The sequence below is a fragment of the Lepidochelys kempii genome, chromosome 3, assembly GCF_965140285.1.
Source record: "Lepidochelys kempii isolate rLepKem1 chromosome 3, rLepKem1.hap1, whole genome shotgun sequence".
NCBI lineage: Eukaryota > Metazoa > Chordata > Testudines > Cheloniidae > Lepidochelys > Lepidochelys kempii.
In genome coordinates, this window is record NC_136382.1 from 74,274,222 (window position 1) to 74,292,293 (window position 18,072).

An 18,072-nucleotide genomic window follows, 5' to 3' on the forward strand; every position below is an offset into this window, starting at 1 on the left:
GGGCACGGCTCAGGTTGCCAGCCCCAGCTGCCCTGTCCCGCTCTTCCTGGGCTCAGGCTGTCCGCCCTGCAACCAGGTCCCACCTGCTGCCTCCAATGCCCAGGATCCTCTGGCAGCTGTTAGTGAAATTTTACTGGCGAACCCCCTGTAAAGTTCGGCGAACCCCAGTTTGGGAACCACTGATCTAAGCTGTAACTTACTCCTCACTTCACTCATGCAAGAGCTCAGTTTCTGCTGCCCGAAGTCAATGAGATGTAAATACTTTGAGACCTAGTTTTCTTAAGTCCGCTGTAACTCTTTATGATTGTTGACATTAACTGCAGAATGGCCCTTAGTCATGAGCTAATCAAATGTGCAATTCAACAAGTCTAGCAGATGTGTCTGAGTTTTGCTTCACTGTGAACTTTTTGGAGTCTCTTTCCCTCATTCCCAGGAACCATGACCCAATTTTAGTAAAATATTGCTGATCCAACTAGTAATAACAAGACTGAAATAAGACTCCTTCCCCACAAGCCTCCAAAGGTTCAGCGTTTCAGATACCAAAGCTTCTATGCTTATTCAAACCCCCTTTGGCTTGTAAAACTGAGGGAAGAGAAGTGCATGAGATTGGGCTCTCAGAAGATTTATGGTATTTCCTGCATCTGGTTGACATGGAAATATTATTTTTCTCACGGTATTCTGACACTTCCAGGTCATGTTCTGGGTGGGACCTGGCAATACAGATGCATGTAAGAAAAACGGAAGACTTTTCTTCTAACAACAAAAATAAACTTGGTTTGATTCAAGGTTTATGTTGGTTTATCCCTGGTTTATACCTGGTTTATCCCTCTCGCTCTTCTTTTAAGATATCCAAGGGAAGAAGGCTGCTCAAATCTTCCTGCAGTGTCACTGATTTTATTATTACAGCGATAATCTTCACAGTGGCCAGCTAACCTGCAGTTCCTTGTCCATCTTCTATCTGTACATGGGGTTTTCCAAAAGGAAGACACATCGCAGAAAGAAAGGAACTGCCAAGGAGATTGGGGACATTCTGATGCTGGGCAGGAAAACTCTGAAAACTCATAGCACAAACCTACTTTCTCTTTGGCTTATTATCTACATAGTCATTTTGATTTGAGAGTATAGCTTTTATCCACATTGTGTGAATTTTCTGGATAATCTACTCCTCACAATGCAGTACATAAAAACATTTTATCCAATATGGTTTGGTGGTTGGGGGGAACCTCACAAACCTAGTTACTTTCTGTATGAGGCTTTGTGTCTTTATGGTCCACCTATTTTCTTCTTAATTAAATCTTCTGACTATGGCTAATGTGGGGATAAACTCACTTTCAAATTTGATTGATTTTCCTGATATAATTCTGACATCCCAAATTACATTCAGTATGCAGGAGTGTGTTCCACCTTTTTGTGTCTCCTTGATTTTCTTTTGACTAATACCACTGAGCAAATGCGAAGGTTTATTCATTTTCTGCAAGAATAGTTCTCTCTTAGGAGTAAAGGGGAGTGGGGCAAGAAATTTAAATTGATTTCTTTCCACTCGTCTTGCCTGATCCATTTTGGCACTAACAGCAGAGGACGTGAAGGCAACAGATTTCAGGCACCAAGATTATCAGTATAAATACTAACCGACTAAACTGAAGCAATCTTCTTGTTTGGAGTTATGAAGGCAACCACTTCCTGAATATTACACATTGCTAAAGACTGCCATTTTTGTTCCCGGCTTCCAACATTAGGAATCCCAAGCATTGCAAGTAACCGAGGCAATCGCTTCCCTAAGTTGCCCCAGAAATACATTACTATCCACAGAATGATATTGTTTGGGCCTGAACTGTTTCATTCCTGTTTGTTAATTTTCCTTTCTCCCAGAACAGCTGAAGAACCAAAAAATGACAAGTAATCACTGCCATTACTGCATGGAATCCCTTCTTGGCAGGAAGTATGTATTTAGAGAAGAAAATTCTTACTGTGTTACATGTTATGATGACCTATTCGCTAACTCCTGTGAAGAATGCAAGAAGCCCATTGAATGTGATGCCAAGGTAAGCATTTAGTTCATTTTTCTGTATTTATTGAGATTGTTCATTCACAGCGCATGAAATCCGCCTCTTTGGGAGTGGGTTCCACCCAAGGCTCTCTGTGCCACAGAAGTCTTCAGAATCCCTGCACAGGTGTGAAGACCTGGATTTAGTTGTTGTACAAAGGGGAGCTGGAGCCTCTGCATCCCTGCACACCAAGGAGGGGGGCTCTATGCTGACTGGAAATATGCTGCTGCAGAAGGAAGTGTTGGGGGCAGGGACCAGAGGACCTACACTTATGTGGATGCAGTGGTGGAGAAGTCTTGAATAGAGTCTGTAGTGTAGTGGTGATCTATGGTCTACCCTCATATTAATAAGTTGATTCCATCCCTCACTGCCACTTAGTTTCCTGCATAAAGACCGCACAGTTTGGTGGGTGGGACTGGCGAGAGGGTCCACACAGTAAGCAATAGAACTACTTAATTCACTTCCACAATATTTTGTAGTATCGTCAACTTCTGATGAAAAGCATTACCTTGCTTAACAATTTTAGGATTTTATACCTCTGTCCTTTATTGTAGGACCTGAGTGCCTTCCTTATAAAATCAGTTAGCAATGCCAAAGTCCCTAGTGGACCTCCTTGAGTCTCTGGCTTTTCTCCCTTTTGGAGAGTATAAAAACTCTGGGGTTGTGTGTTTGCTTGTTGTGAGTGTTATTCCTGTTGTGGCAGAAAGGCTTGGTTATTGTAGAGAGATACCTTGGGTTGTTTAAATTTACCTAGCGCTCTCAGTAGTTGCAATCTCTCACTCTCTCCCTGCTCTACTCTCTCTTGCTGTCCCTGTAATTCAACAGATAAGATCACAGGAAACTTTAAAATAAATACTTCCAAGAGATGTCAAGTGAAAAACAACTTCACTTTGTCTGTAAATCATTTCTATTGCAAATGTTTAGTCAACACACAAGAGTTCAGCTGGAAGGCAACAATATTTATCATTTTTATGTAATGCTGTCTGTCTTTGTAGACAAGATGCCTTGAGAGGGCATATTTTGATTAAAATACCTTACTTGCAGTATGACAGCTTAATTTCTTATTTATCTCACAATGCCTGGCTTGTGAAATCTCCGTGATGGATGCAATCAGACATAACAAGCTTCAGCTTTCTGGACTTTGCTTTCCTTGAATCTAGGCCCCTTGTAGACCTTTCATTAGAACTGTGAGAGCCCGAGTAGATGCAGTTAGCTGGCATCTGTCAGCTTTTATCTTTTGGCTCTGACTCACAACCCTGCATTTCACTTTGAATTTCATATTCACATGAACCCAGAAACTTAAAGACTATCAAAACATCTGTGTTTCACACAGTTTCAGAACTCAGTCAGAAATTTGCCCAGGCTCACTTGTACCATAAACCAGGTTTGCTCACAAAGTTTGGAAAAAAGGTATTCTGCTTAGCAGGAGATCTGAGTTTAGGAATCACATCAGGATTAGTGGTGCAAGTTTAGTGCATAACAATATTTAATTACAGAGATGGACCCAAGCTACAATATTTGGAGCCAGATCTGGGTTTGTGGTTCTGATCGTTACAGGAATAAAATCAAGCTGCAATCTCCTAATCCAGATCTTCCTCATAATTAGGTGTGCTTGGATCTGGAACAGTGTTGGTTTGCCATAAAGTAACTTGAGATCTGGATCCACCTCCTATTGCATCTGGTGACATTTGGGTCCAGGGTTTTAGGCCCAGTTTTAAATAACAACATAAAGCACTTCAAAAACATTAATCTTCTCAACATACCCATAACCAGTGCTTAATTTGTGCCACGGCTTGCTGGGGCTGAGCCCCAGAACCTCTAGGTTTGCCGTGTCACTTATGAAAGTAAAAAGATGGCTTGAGCCCCAGCACCTCTTTCATTACAAATTTAAGCACTGCCCTTAACAGAGGTAAGTAACTATTATTCCCAATTTACAGCTGAAGAAATTAAGGCTGAGATTTGGGTACACCTATGCTGGAGCTGTAAGATATAAATTTCAGCTCAGGGAGACATACCTGTGCTAGGTCTGATTGAGCTAGTGCACTAAAACTAGAAGTGTAGCTGTAGAGGCATGAGTGGCTAGCCATCCCAAGTACAATCCCATCCAAGACCATAGATAGCCCTTCATGCTGTTTGCGCCACCGTGGCTATACTTCTATTTTTAGCATGCTTGCTGGATCATAGCTAGTGTGAGTACGTCTCCTCAAGCTGGAATTTACACATTCCAGCTCTAATGTAGACATACCTTTAGAGAGCGGTCCAGACCCAAAGAGGAATCAGTGTCTGATCCACGATTTGAGCTCAGGAATTCCCAGACCATGCACTTAGCATATATCGTGTTCTCAGGGCCCAGTTAATCCTTTGTGGAAGCTGACCTTGGCACAGGGCTTGGGGTTGAGTGGAAGTTTCTTTACTTCAGCTTTAAGCCTGTCCTATCCTGGGCTGCCTTGGTGATGGTTTAGCCCCAAGTACAGGGTAGAACTGCCTGAGAGCTGCCTGAACTTGTGATTCCTGTCTGTAGCCCTAAAAGGCCACTGCAGCAGCTCAGACTAGCCAGGGCACAGTAGAAGCCCAGCCAACATCTCTGTCTCTGCATCAGTGCCACAGCATTTCCCCTATGCCAAAGGTATCTGCAATGGATGATCTAGGGGTGTTATATCAGCCTGCGGCAGCACCCTACATTGGGAGGAAATCCCTAGAGGTCTGGGTCTGATGGCTTTATGGCCCAGTTACATTAGCAGAGCCAACTCAAAGGGCCAGAAGATAAAGGGAGGGTAATGGTGGGCAGGGCCCTCCGTCTTCAGGGAAGGGGTCAATGGCCCTTGTGGAGGTTAAAGATAGGGCCCAGCTGTGTTTCATACAGAAATTATGAAGGAAAAACTGCTGATTTGGGGTGAAAACTGTCCCAAAACTCTGACCTGCATTTTCAACAGCAAATTCTTCTATGTGGCCAAGAAAGCCTGTGTTTTCAAGCCCAACCAACCTGCCTAATCTAAAATTTAAATGTAAAACAAACTAAGCAGCAGGATCTTTTCATACTAATGATTTTGTCCCCTAGATGAATGGTTGAATCATAGACTCATAGACTATCAGGGTTGGAAGGGACCCCAGAAAGTCATCTAGTCCAACCCCCTGCTCGAAGCAGGACCAATTCCCAGTTAAATCATCCCAGCCAGGGCTTTGTCAAGCCTGACCTTAAAAACCTCTAAGGAAGGAGATTCTACCACCTCCCTAGGTAACGCATTCCAGTGTTTCACCACCCTCTTAGTGAAAAAGTTTTTCCTAATATCCAATCTAAACCTCCCCTACTGCAACTTGAGACCATTACTCCTCGTTCTGTCATCTGCTACCATTGAGAACAGTCTAGAGCCATCCTCTTTGGAACCCCCTTTCAGGTAGTTGAAAGCAGCTATCAAATCCCCCCTCATTCTTCTCTTCTGCAGGCTAAACAATCCCAGCTCCCTCAGCCTCTCCTCATAACTCATGTGTTCCAGTCCCCTAATCATTTTTGTTGCCCTTCGCTGGACTCTCTCCAATTTATCCACATCCTTCTTGAAGTGTGGGGCCCAAAACTGGACACAGTACTCCAGATGAGGCCTCACCAATGTCGAATAGAGGGGAACGATCACGTCCCTCGATCTGCTCGCTATGCCCCTACTTATACATCTCAAAATGCCATTGGCCTTCTTGGCAACAAGGGCACACTGCTGACTCATATCCAGCTTCTTGTCCACTGTCACCCCTAGGTCCTTTTCCGCAGAACTGCTGCCTAGCCATTCGGTCCCTAGTCTGTAGCTGTGCATTGGGTTCTTCCGTCCTAAGTGCAGGACCCTGCACTTATCCTTATGGAACCTCATCAGATTTCTTTTGGCCCAATCCTCCAATTTGTCTAGGTCCTTCTGTATCCTATCCCTCCCCTCCAGCGTATCTACCACTCCTCCCAGTTTAGTATCATCCGCAAATTTGCTGAGAGTGCAATCCACACCATCCTCCAGATCATTTATGAAGATATTGAACAAAACCGGCCCCAGGACCGACCCTTGGGGTACTCCACTTGATACCGGCTGCCAACTAGACATGGAGCCATTGATCACTACCCGTTGAGCCCGACAATCTAGCCAGCTTTCTACCCACCTTATAGTGCATTCATCCAGCCCATACTTCCTTAACTTGCTGACAAGAATACTGTGGGAGACCGTGTCAAAAGCTTTGCTAAAGTCAAGAAACAATACATCCACTGTTTTCCCTTCATCCACAGAACCAGTAATCTCATCATAAAAGGTGATTAGATTAGTCAGGCATGACTTTCCCTTGGTGAAATTATGCTGGCTGTTCCTGATCACTTTCCTCTCATGCAAGTGCTTCAGGATTGATTCTTTGAGGACCTGCTCCATGATTTTTCCAGGGACTGAGAATCATCTCCCTAGGACTATGGAGTGTCTACATTAAAAGCGCTGCAGCTATGCCACTCTAGCGCTATAGTGTACAGAGTGCTATAGAGACAAAAGGGGTTTTTTTCAATTGCTGTAGTAAATCCACAGGGAGGTAGCTAGGTGGATGGAAGAATTCTATACCAGGACTTAGGTTGCCTTAACAGAAAGTTTCTTAGCAGTGTAAATTTTTCACACTTCTGAGTTACATAGCTAAGTTGGTCTAAGTTTTAGGCATAGAGAAGGCCTGAGAGACAGGAAAAGCCAAGATGAAAATATAATAGGAGTGAAATGAAACGCGTACAACAGTCAGCTAAAAGCATTGCCCCCTTAGGTTGACAGTTGGTTGTTCCTCACAGAATTAAGGGGTCAGCTGTCTGCCTTCTTCTCTCCTTTGTATATTTTTTTGCCTCAGGCTACTCTTTGACAACAGTTTTTGTTTTATAGGCACTCAGAGAGAGAGGTAGTTTCAGCACCTCTTAAAATCAAGTCTTATGTATTTTATTTCCCCTTTTATTACTTTAAGGGGGACTGTCAAGGTTCCTCCCCCACTCTGAACTCTAGGGTACAGATGTGGGGACCTGCATGAAAAACCTCCTAAGCTTATCTTTACCAGCTTAGGTCAAAACTTCCCCAAGGTACAAAATATTACCCCCGTTATCCTTGGACTGGCCGCTACCACCACCAAACTAATGCTGGTTACTGGGGAAGAGCTGTTCGGACGCGTCCTTCCCCCCAAAATACTTCCCAAAACCTTGCACCCCACTTCCTGGACAAGGTTTGGTAAAAAGCCTCACCAATTTGCCTAGGTGACTACAGACCCAGACCCTTGGATCTTAAGAACAATGAACAATCCTCCCAACACTTGCACCCCCCCTTTCCTGGGAAATGTTGGATAAAAAGCCTCACCAATTTGCATAGGTGACCACAGACCCAAACCCTTGGATCTGAGAACAATGAAAAAGCATTCAGTTTTTTACAAGAAGACTTTTAATAAAAAATAGACGTAAATAGAAATAAAGAAATCCCCCCTGTAAAATCAGGATGGTAGATATCTTACAGGGTAATTAGATTCAAAAACATAGAGAACCCCTCTAGGCAAAACCTTAAGTTACAAAAAAGATACACAGACAGAAATAGTCATTCTATTCAGCACAATTCTTTTCTCAGCCATTTAAAGAAATCATAATCTAACACATACCTAGCTAGATTACTTACTAAAAGTTCTAAGACTCTATCCCCGGTAAAGACCAGCATATAGACAGACACAGACCCTTTGTTTCTCTCCCTCCTCCCAGCTTTTGAAAGTATCTTGTCTCCTCATTGGTCATTTTGGTCAGGTGCCAGTGAGGTTACCTTTAGCTTCTTAACCCTTTACAGGTGAGAGGAGCTTTCCCCTGGCCAGGAGGGATTTCAAAGGGGTTTACCTTTCCCTTTATATTTATGACAGGGACTGACAAGGGCAATGAAAGGGATAGAATTTGTGCCCTTTTGTGCTTCTTTCATTAGAAAGAAGACCTGGAAGGATTTGGTTTATTTCTTATAGTATAGTATTTTTTATGGTATATTTCTTATATGTTGGTGTTTAGTTGTTCGTGGGTTTTTTTGCTGGTTTTTTTAACCTTAAAAATATCAGGAGTGTTAAACCATATCTTCCTTGTTTTTAATGAAACAAAGTGAAAACCTTGTATTTATCTTCTTAGATTTCTCAGCGCTTAAGCATGTTGAATTATTAAAAGAAAATCTTTCCTTGGAGCTTTTTAGAGGGTGATTGAGTTAAATGGGTGTTAACAAAGAAAAACAAACAAAAGCAAAGGGTTTAATAGTCTGAATAAAAATCACTTCACCCCTCAGTTAAGCAGATTTCACCTGCTTGCTACATGTGAGGCCATAACCCTTTCAGTTCTTCAGTTGTCCATAGAGTCTTCCAGGGGAAAAAAGGTTAAAAAAAAAAAAAAAAAAAAAAAGACCTGACTTTTTTCATGTAGAGACCATGCCAAAAAAAAAAAAAAAAAAAGCCTGGTGGCTTTTATTAAAAGCCCATTTGTTTCCCAGGAAGGTTGTCTTTAAAATACAAAGTCCTCCTTTAAATTAAACAAAAAATACTTCTTAAGTGTGGGGGCATGGAGTATTAACTATAGCCTGAGCCAGAGTAGCTCTTTGTGGCCAGTAGAAGTGGACTGCAGAATATCCCGACAGTCTTTCCACTCTGGGTAGATTTTGTTTGTCATCTTTGACAATTACCCTCCAGCCAGTGGCACAAGCCACTGGTCCAATCACTCTCCAAGTGTTTTTTATTTGGCTTTATATATTTAAAAAAAAAAGGGAGGGGGGCTGTGGGGGTAAACAAATGCTTTCCATTAACATGTATTTACTCTCTCAAAGGATCTCGCCTATAAAGGCCACCACTGGCATGAAGCGTGCTTCAAGTGTGCCAAATGCAATCACTCTTTAGTGGAAAATCCTTTTGCTGCCAAGGATGAGCTCTTGCTGTGTACTCAGTGTTATTCTAATGAGTATTCATCAAAGTGCTTTCATTGTCAGAAGGCCATTATGCCCGGTAAGATAACCAGGACTTTTTGCTACCTCGATGAAATGGTTATATTGCACTTGGATAGTTAAGCTACAAAGTATAATTTCTTGGCTTTCAGTACAGCATGCAGGGGATTATCTCCCCTCGTTTAATCCTTCTGCATGCTCATCTTCTGTGATCTAACATTGCATGTGTAATTATATTACACCCCACAAGGAATAATATTACAGTCTTGAAACAGAATCAGATTTGCTCACATAGACTCAATGACATCGCCTAAACTGGCAATTTTCAGGAAAATCACAATTAGACTTGCTACAGTGGGAGTGCTACTATGGGCGTAGGGAACACAACTATCTGTATTTTTCCATTATGTCATCTAGACCGTCAGGGACCAGACTTGGTTACAGGGGGATTTGGGGATGGAAATTTTTGTTTGTTGAAAAATGGCTTCTTCAAAGATGAAACTGTTCTTTAAAAAAAATTGTCAAGATGTTTTGGTTTTGTGATGTTTTCTATGATTAGTTTTAACTTGAATTTCTATCAGATTAAATTCCTTAAAATTATCAACATTTTTAATTTACCAAACATTGGGTTTAGTTTAGTTTTGGTTTTTTTTACTGAAAACCAGTTCAAAAATGATTTCTGACAGCTTTGTGCGGGAAAAAATCATAAAAAAACACAGGAAATTAGTCTGATTTTGAACGCTGTGAAACTTAAACCACTTTGGAATTAAAATTTGTCACTAAATCACTTTCTGGTTTTTGTAACCAGCTCTGTTCGGGATTTGCCATGGTGGTGTTTCTGCATCAGTTGGGCAGATTCAATCCTAACGCAATAGTGGGAGATTCCCTGAAAATATCATGCAACTGAAGAGACCATGGCAGCCCATATGTGGCAAGATGAACTGGCTTGTCTAGGGCATTGTGTCTCAACCTTTTTGATAGCAGGGACAGCTTGCTCCCTTCCTAAACTGTGTTAGGGAAATCTTGGGGACTGGTCCTTGAGAACACTGGTCTAGGGCATTAACAAATAGGATCTGGCAAACATTAAGAGAACCCAATGGGAAAGGAGGGTTGGCTAATTTTTCAGGAGACCTTGGTTCCAAAATACTTAGGCCTGGTCTACACATAGTTTTTGTATTGGTATGGCTCTTTTGGTTAGGGATGTAATTTTTTTTTAACTGGTAAAACCCAGAGTGTGGATGAAGTTATACCACTGTAAAGGTGCTATGGTTCATTCCCCTTCCCTTACAGACATAAGCTATACCAAGGCCTGGTCTACACTAAAAAGTTAAGTTGGAGTATCTACATAGGTCAGAGATGAACAAAATCCACACCTGTGACCAACATACCTAGGCAAAGCTAGGCCCCCGTGTAGACACAGTGAGGTCAACAGAAGACTTCTGTCAACCTAGCTACCATCCTTCAGGAAGGTGGTGTTCAGGAAGGCTATGTCTATACTATCACTTATGCTGGCGAAACTTGTATCGCTTGGGTATGAAGAAACACCCCCTAAGCAACATACGTTTCACCGGCATAAGCGCTCGTCTGCGCAGTGATATGTTGGCAGGAGAGCTTCTCCCGCCAACATAGTTACCAACAATCCTTTAGGTGAATTTATTATGTTGAAGGGAGAGCTCTCTCCCATCAGTATACAGTGGCTACACAAGCGATTTTACCGTTGCATGACTGCATTGGTTCAGCTGTACCGCTATAAGCTTACTAGTGTAGACATGGCCTTACAGTGACAGAAAAAACCCATCCATTAGTGTAGGCTGCATCTACACTTCAGGGTTGTATTGGCATACAGTGATGTAGCTACCAATATAGTCTCCCTAGTGTAGACATACTCCAAAATAAGCACATTTTATGCCAGTATAATCGCCTCTATACAGAGGTTTTATACCGCTTTAACTACACCAGTATAAATAAATGACCAGGATGATGTCTAAACACTTTTCTGCACTATAATGTAGTTACAGTGCTGTAGCTATGCCTCTGTGACCCTGTAGTGTAGACACACATAACAGAGACAGAAGGAGTTTTTTCTGTTGGTGTACTAACTCCATCTCCCCTGAGCAGCAGTAGCCCCATTGACAAATGTATTCTTCCATCAGCCTAGCCATGTGTACACCAATGGGTAGGTTGGCATAGCTACATCTCTCAGGGGCATGTAATTTTTACACCCCCTGAGTGATGTAGCTATGTTGATTTACACTTTCGGTGTAGTCCAGGGCTGACTTTAGTGGCCTTGCCATGATTGTCCTTTATTATTGCTTATTTCTCCACACTACAAACTACCCTATAGTTTGGCATAAAGAAATGGCATGAGTGTTATCAGTCTCTGCTCCATTTGGGAATAGTAGAGAAAAGTTAAAGTACACTGGAACGGTGACAAGCTGAAGCTTGCCTTTTTATGCCTTGTATACCATTAACATCTCTTATTTTTCTGATTACTAACTTCAAGATAAGCCCCAATTGCCAGGGTTACCAAGTCCTGTTCTCTTACCCACTCTGCTGAGTGCTCAGTGCTCAGGGGAAACTCCAACCCAATGATGTTAAAGCAAAACTGACTCAGCAGCTTCTCTGCCCATCCAGAATGTGGGCACTCTCCTCCCTGCAGGATCACCTGCTGTTGGAGCACGCAGCCTCCTCCTCCCCTGCGATGGGGAATAATTAGAGGTCCCGGATCTCTCAGCACTGAGGCACTGCCAGAGAAGAAGGGGGAAATTGCAATGTGGAGTCACTGAAAGAAGCATTATAGTACATGGGTGTATACAGGTTATGACTTTGTAGATGAATTGGGCATGGGAGGCAATGGTAATCATGGGCTCAAAGGCAAGGGTTTTGGCAGATCTGACTCAACAAACAAAGTGCAAAACTCCGAGCTTCCAAATCTCCTTTGATAGATATTTATATAGGCAGCTTCCTTTGGGGATTGCCTCAGTACCTGAGATGTACCAGACCATCATGCCCTGGACCTTTGACAATCTGTATAGGGTAGAAGTAATCATTAGTGATCTGTGGTGAAAATGATCAGCAACTCTAAGATACTGTGTCATTTCCTGCATCGTTCTAAAGAAATTAAATTGAATTTGAAGAGAAACTAATGCCAGCTGGATTGAATGAAATTACTTATTCAGGACTTGTATTCATTAGCAAAGGAGTTTGTCCTGCCATAAGAAAGTTGCAGGAAATTTGTGTAAGTGAAAAGACCTCAAGAGTAGGAGAATTCATGGGCATGTTTAAATATCTAAGCAAATTAATCCCCAGTTTGTGAAAGTGACATGCTCAATCCAGTGTGCTGCTTGACCACAGGATTGAAGGGCACTGGGATGCAGAAGAACCTGTCCTAAAATATTTTAATACAAGAAAAAAATCTAAAATCTCAGTTTATGCAAGTTCACCTGGATGGGGGATGAGTGGGAGGTGCTGTCCTTCTGCAAGATGATCACTTAACTTCAGTGGGACGCACATGCTTGTTTTGTTTTTCAGGTTCTCGTAAAATGGAATTTAAAGGGAGTTGCTGGCATGAAACCTGTTTTGTTTGTCAATACTGCCGGCAACCATTAGGAACAAAGCCTTTGATTACCAAAGACAATGAGAATTATTGTGTGCCATGTTTTGAGAAGCAGTTTGCTCACCACTGCTACTCCTGCAAGAAGGTAATTGATCAAACATAACCAAAGGGAAGATTTAGAACACTATATGACGCTACTAAGCTCTTTTTAATGCAATTCTGGACAAGGTAGCTCAATGTCAAAATGCATGCACAGTAGGACACTATAGGCAGAGTTTGATTACAGAAACTACAAGGTTAAAATAACCTCTGTAAATGCCATACATTATACACACCTAGAGGTTTTACAGCTGAACCTACATGAAACAGCAGGAAGTGCAGAGCGTAGCCACATGGCATACAAGTGACCTTTTCACAGGATGGCACCAAGGGAGTTAATCTAAATACAAAGATAAAGTTGATAGTTTCATATCCGAGCATACGAGGACAACTGGTGTAGCAGAATGGAAGCTCATACTCTGTGCTTTGCTCTGCTAAAGAGTGTAAGAACATTTTACGATAATGTTTACTTATTCTGTCTACTGCTTACTTCGTTAATATAAAATATTTTTGAAAATGTTTTAAAAGTTGCCCAAGAGCTGCTCAGGGGTTGAAAATGAGCTTGTAATGAACAGAATTCTCATACCATCCCAACCTCAGGTCCTCCTTGCTTCTGCTGTTGTTAATTATTGGTATTACAGTAACACCCTAGAGCTCCCAATCAAGAAGTAGCTCCATTGTTTCAGCACCATACAAACCCAAGTTAGGATATGTCTGCACTGCATCCGGGAGGTATGATTCCCAACCAATGTAGCTAGACTTGACTAGCTCTGCTTAAACTAGTGTGCTGCAAATAGTAGTGAAGACTTTGGAGCACAGACAGTGGTTCAGGCTAGCCATAGCGGCTTAGACAGGCTTGGACATGGGCACCTAGGGGTGACAGTGGACGAGAAGCTGGATATGAGTCAGCAGTGTGCCCTTGTTGCCAAGAAGGCCAATGGCATTTTGGGATGTATAAGTAGGGGCATAGCGAGCAGATCGAGGGACGTGATCGTTCCCCTCTATTCGACATTGGTGAGGCCTCATCTGGAGTACTGTGTCCAGTTTTGGGCCCCACACTTCAAGAAGGATGTGGATAAACTGGAGAGAGTCCAGTGAAGGGCAACAAAAATGATTAGGGGTCTGGAACACATGACTTATGAGGAGAGGCTGAGGGAGCTGGGATTGTTTAGCCTGCAGAAGAGAAGAATGAGGGGGGATTTGATAGCTGCTTTCAACTACCTGAAAGGGGGTTCCAAAGAGGATGGCTCTAGACTGTTCTCAATGGTAGCAGATGACAGAACAAGGAGTAATGGTCTCAAGTTGCAGTGGGGGAGGTTTAGATTGGATATTAGGAAAAACTTTTTCACTAAGAGGGTGGTGAAACACTGGAATGCGTTGCCTAGGGAGGTGGTAGAATCTCCTTCCTTAGAGGTTTTTAAGGTCAGGCTTGACAAAGCCCTGGCTGGGATGATTTAACTGGGAATTGTTTCCTGCTTCAAGCAGGGGGTTGGACTAGATGACCTTCAGGGGTCCCTTCCAACCCTGATATTCTATGATTCTATGAACTAGCAGAAGCTGCACTCATGCCATAATGTGCACAGTGCTATCTTTAGCAGCCTAGCTTGAGCAGAGCTAGTGTAAGTCTGTCTACCTGTGCTGGGCATCACCCTTCTCTGTTGCAGTGTAGACCTATTCCGAGAGACATGGGAGGTCCATGAACCCCCCATTTGGGGAGGCTATCGCCCGGCTCCATCCCTTATTCCTCTCTTCCCCTGCTGGATCTCCGAGTCCCCCACTGTGGCTGGAGGATCCCTGCCCTAGCCACCCCACGTCTCAGCCGCCGCCCGTCCCAGGCCACAGCCAACCTGCCCTGATCTGCCGGCTGGCCCAAGCTCTGGCCCTCCTGCCTGCAGCCCACCCCAGCTGGCCTGAGCACTGGCCCTCTAGCTGACCAGCCCCAGCTCCCCGGATCCCGCCCAGCTGCCCCAGTCCACCCCCATCGCCCCGCCCCGAGCGCTAGCCCACCCGCCAGCTCAGCCACCCTAGATCTCACCGGCTTCAGGGGAGAGGCTGGGCAAGGGCAGGAAGAGGAGCAGCATGGGCGGGGCCACGGGGGAAGAGGAACATGGGAGCGGGGCCTCGGGGCGGAGCACAGGAGGGGCCACAGCCTAGCTGTTTGGGGAGGCTTAGCCTCCCCTGACCTACTATATCCACCACCCATGCTTTGGAGATGTTCCCTGCCCTGAAGAGTTTATACTCTAAATACAAAAGGGATGGTCCAGTGGTTATGGTACTAGCCTGGGAGTTATGGTACTAGCCTGGGAGTTGGAGAACTTGGATTCTATTGCCTGCTGTTCCACAGATTTCTTGTGTGGCCTTGGACAAGTCACTTAGTGTCTGTGTAAAATGAGGATAACAGCTCTCCCCTACCTCACACGCTGTTGTGATAATAAATGCACCAGAAATGGTGAGGTGCACAGATACTACTGCAATTGGGGCCCATATAAGTACCTGCAATGGAACCAACATGAATAACTTATGCAGCTGCATGTTCATATCAATCAGTCCCAGTCAAGATTAAAAATCAAACTGAAAACAATTGAGACACTCTCTCTATATCTATCTATCTATATGGCAGAGAGAAAAGAAATAAGAGGATTTATTTAAAAAATACCACACACCTTGGGAATTCCTAGTTTTGACTAGAGCTCAAATGTTATCTGAATGTTTGGTTTTGCAGCTGATTGCTATCGATTGTTGTTCACGCTTTCATTCCTTTGTTTGTTTGCTTTTTGTTGCTGCATCAGATGATAACTACTGGTGGAGTGACGTACCACGACCAGCCATGGCACAAAGAATGTTTTCTGTGTGCTGGATGTAAGAAGCAGCTGTCTGGGCAGCGGTTTATTTCCAAAGATGACCATCCATACTGCCTAGACTGCTTCCGAAAGCTTTATGCAAAGATGTGTGCGGTCTGCAACAAACCCATTACTGGTGAGTCTAACCGTTTAAAGTAGACCAGCCACTAAAAAGTTATCAGTGCTGTCTCAGGTCAGATGTCTATTAACTGTCACAAAATATTCTACTTGTAATTATATAATTGCACTTACTGTGAATTTTAATTATCAGTTTGCTTAAAAAACACTTCCTGGGTATGACTACACTGTTAGTAGAACTTGTGTTACCAGACCCTGGGTTTGTTATCCTAGGGTTTGAGGTTAATTTAGATTAGAAATTATTGAACCCTGAGTCCCAATCTGGGGCTCCAACTCTACATGACATCATATGGGCCTGCCTATATCCCAGACTTCCTAGTGCTCTCCCAAAATGCGGCCACTCTAGTCCTTCATTCATGGTGCAGTGTATGAAAATTTGACTGTCCACCAAAATTAACTGTTTAGAGGACAAAGAAATTCGGCCTATGGGATTATGGAATACTTTTGGTGGACTCACAGAACACAAGTCCGGCAAGGGCTACCCTGCAAAGCAGTAGGGTGTGAACCATGGGTCCCAGCTTGACTCACGCTAAGATTGTCTGCCCCCATAAGGTCCTGGGATCCTGGGTCTAAGCCCTGTTTTAGCGTGATTTGTGTGTGGACAGAAGGGGGGTTAGGCTTGAGCCTGAGTTCAAACCCTGGGCTTACATTGCAGAGTAGAGATACACACTGATAACTGATTTTTTTAGACAAGGGACATGCAGTAAATTTATTCTACAAGGATTTCAGTAAGGCATTTGATACAATTCCACATGGGAAATTATTAGTTAAATTGGACAAGATGGGGATTAATCCAACTGAAAGTTAGATAAGGAACTGGGTAAAGGGGAGACTACAGTGGGTCATACTGAAAGCTGAACTGTCAGCCTTCCAAGGGGAGCAGTGGGGGCAAAAAACCTAACCGGCCTCAAGACTGAGCTTGATAAGCTTATGGAGGCGTTGGTATGAGGAGACTGCCTACAATGATACATAGCTGATCTGCAACTGCTAGTAGTAAATATCCCCAATGGTCAGTGATGGGTAACTACATTGAGAAGGCTTTGAGTTACTACAGAGAATTGTTTCCTAGGTGCCTGGCTGGTGCATCTTGCCGAAATGCTCAGGCAAGACCCTGAGGGCTTTTTGCCTTCCTCTGTAGCATGGGCTATTGGTCACTTGCACATTTCAACTAGAGTAAATGGTGGATTTACAGAGACCATCCTTTCCTCCCTATTTAGTGGAGGAGTAAGAAAAACGATCATTTCTAAGGGTACAGCTACGCTCCATTTTTAACCCTGCAGCTTGAGCCCCACAAGCCCAAGTCAGTTGACCAGGGCTCTGAGACCCAGCGTCACAAGTTGTTCTTTGCAATGTAGACATAGCCGTAGAGATTATCATTTTTCTTACTCCTCTGCTAAATAGGGAGGAAAGGATGGTCTTGTGGTTAAAGCACTGGACTGAGACATGGGAGATTTTGATTCTGTTCCTGGTTCTGACAGGCTTCCTGTGTGATATTGGGTAAGCCACTTATTCTCTCTAGGCCTCAATTGCCCATTTGCAAAATTAGGATAGTAATAACCCTTTCCTCTCAGTGGTGTTGTAAGGATAAATTAATTCACGTTTGTAAGGTACTGAGGTGGCCATATAAGTACCTACATATATACACACGGGGCAGATCCTTAGCTAGTGTAAATTATCATAGCTCCATTGACTTCAGTGATGGGAAGACTATTTCAGTGAAGCCAGGGCAATGTACATCAGCTGAAGATCTGTCCCATGGTGTCTTGTGACAGAAAAGGGGCCCTCCTGTATTCATCCTCCAATGCACTCAAAAAGAAGAAACAAAATCTATTTGATTCTTTGTTATAAAACTTACCCCATTGAAGGGACAGTCTGTAGGCTCACAGCCATATGAAAGTGAGCTCCATGAACCAAATTCTGTTCTTAGCTAAGTAAATGCAACCCCATCCAGTTAAACCTCCTTACTACTAAACAGAGTGACACAGATGTAAATGAAGACAGAATCTAGCTCCCCTCCATATTACATGCACTATATCTTGTTGGAACATATAAATCACGTGTCATTCAGTACAAGCTAAGCATTACATTATTTTTATGTACTAAAAGAGCTTCTCTTGTGGTTTATGTAAATGTATTGTACATTCTTGGCCCTGGTCTACACTAGGACTTTAGGTCGAATTTAGCAGCGTTAAATCGATGTAAACCTGCACCTGTCCACACGATGAAGCCCTTTATTTCGACTTAAAGAGCTCTTAAAATCGATTTCCTTACTCCACCCCTGACAAATGGATTAGTGCTTAAATCGGCCTTGCCGGGTCGAATTTGGGGTACTGTGGACACAATTCGACGGTATTGGCCTCCGGGAGCTATCCCAGAGTGCTCCGTTGTGACTGCTCTGGACAGCACTCTCAACTCAGATGCACAATTGTTTGCCGTTGCTCTGACGCAGGGAGGGGCGACTGACG

At 43.3% G+C, this 18,072-nt stretch overlaps 2 protein-coding genes across 4 annotated transcripts in view; one reads left to right on the forward strand and one right to left on the reverse strand.

The window, feature by feature from the left end:
- The window catches only part of GPR63 (G protein-coupled receptor 63), a 213,488-nt gene that overhangs the window by 55,029 nt on the left and 140,387 nt on the right, over positions 1 to 18,072 (reverse strand). The window lies entirely within an intron of this gene.
- The window catches only part of FHL5 (four and a half LIM domains 5), a 46,136-nt gene that overhangs the window by 23,237 nt on the left and 4,827 nt on the right, over positions 1 to 18,072 (forward strand). For 2 of the 3 annotated variants that reach the window (XM_073336795.2, XM_073336794.2), the window contains exons 2-5: positions 1,870 to 2,042; positions 8,861 to 9,035; positions 12,506 to 12,675; positions 15,419 to 15,605. In XM_073336795.2, the coding sequence (XP_073192896.1) occupies positions 1,890 to 2,042; positions 8,861 to 9,035; positions 12,506 to 12,675; positions 15,419 to 15,605 (685 nt within the window). In that variant the 5' untranslated portion in view covers positions 1,870 to 1,889. The remainder of the gene's footprint in view (positions 1 to 1,869; positions 2,043 to 8,860; positions 9,036 to 12,505; positions 12,676 to 15,418; positions 15,606 to 18,072) is intronic. The other variant, XM_073336797.2, reaches the window with a different exon arrangement.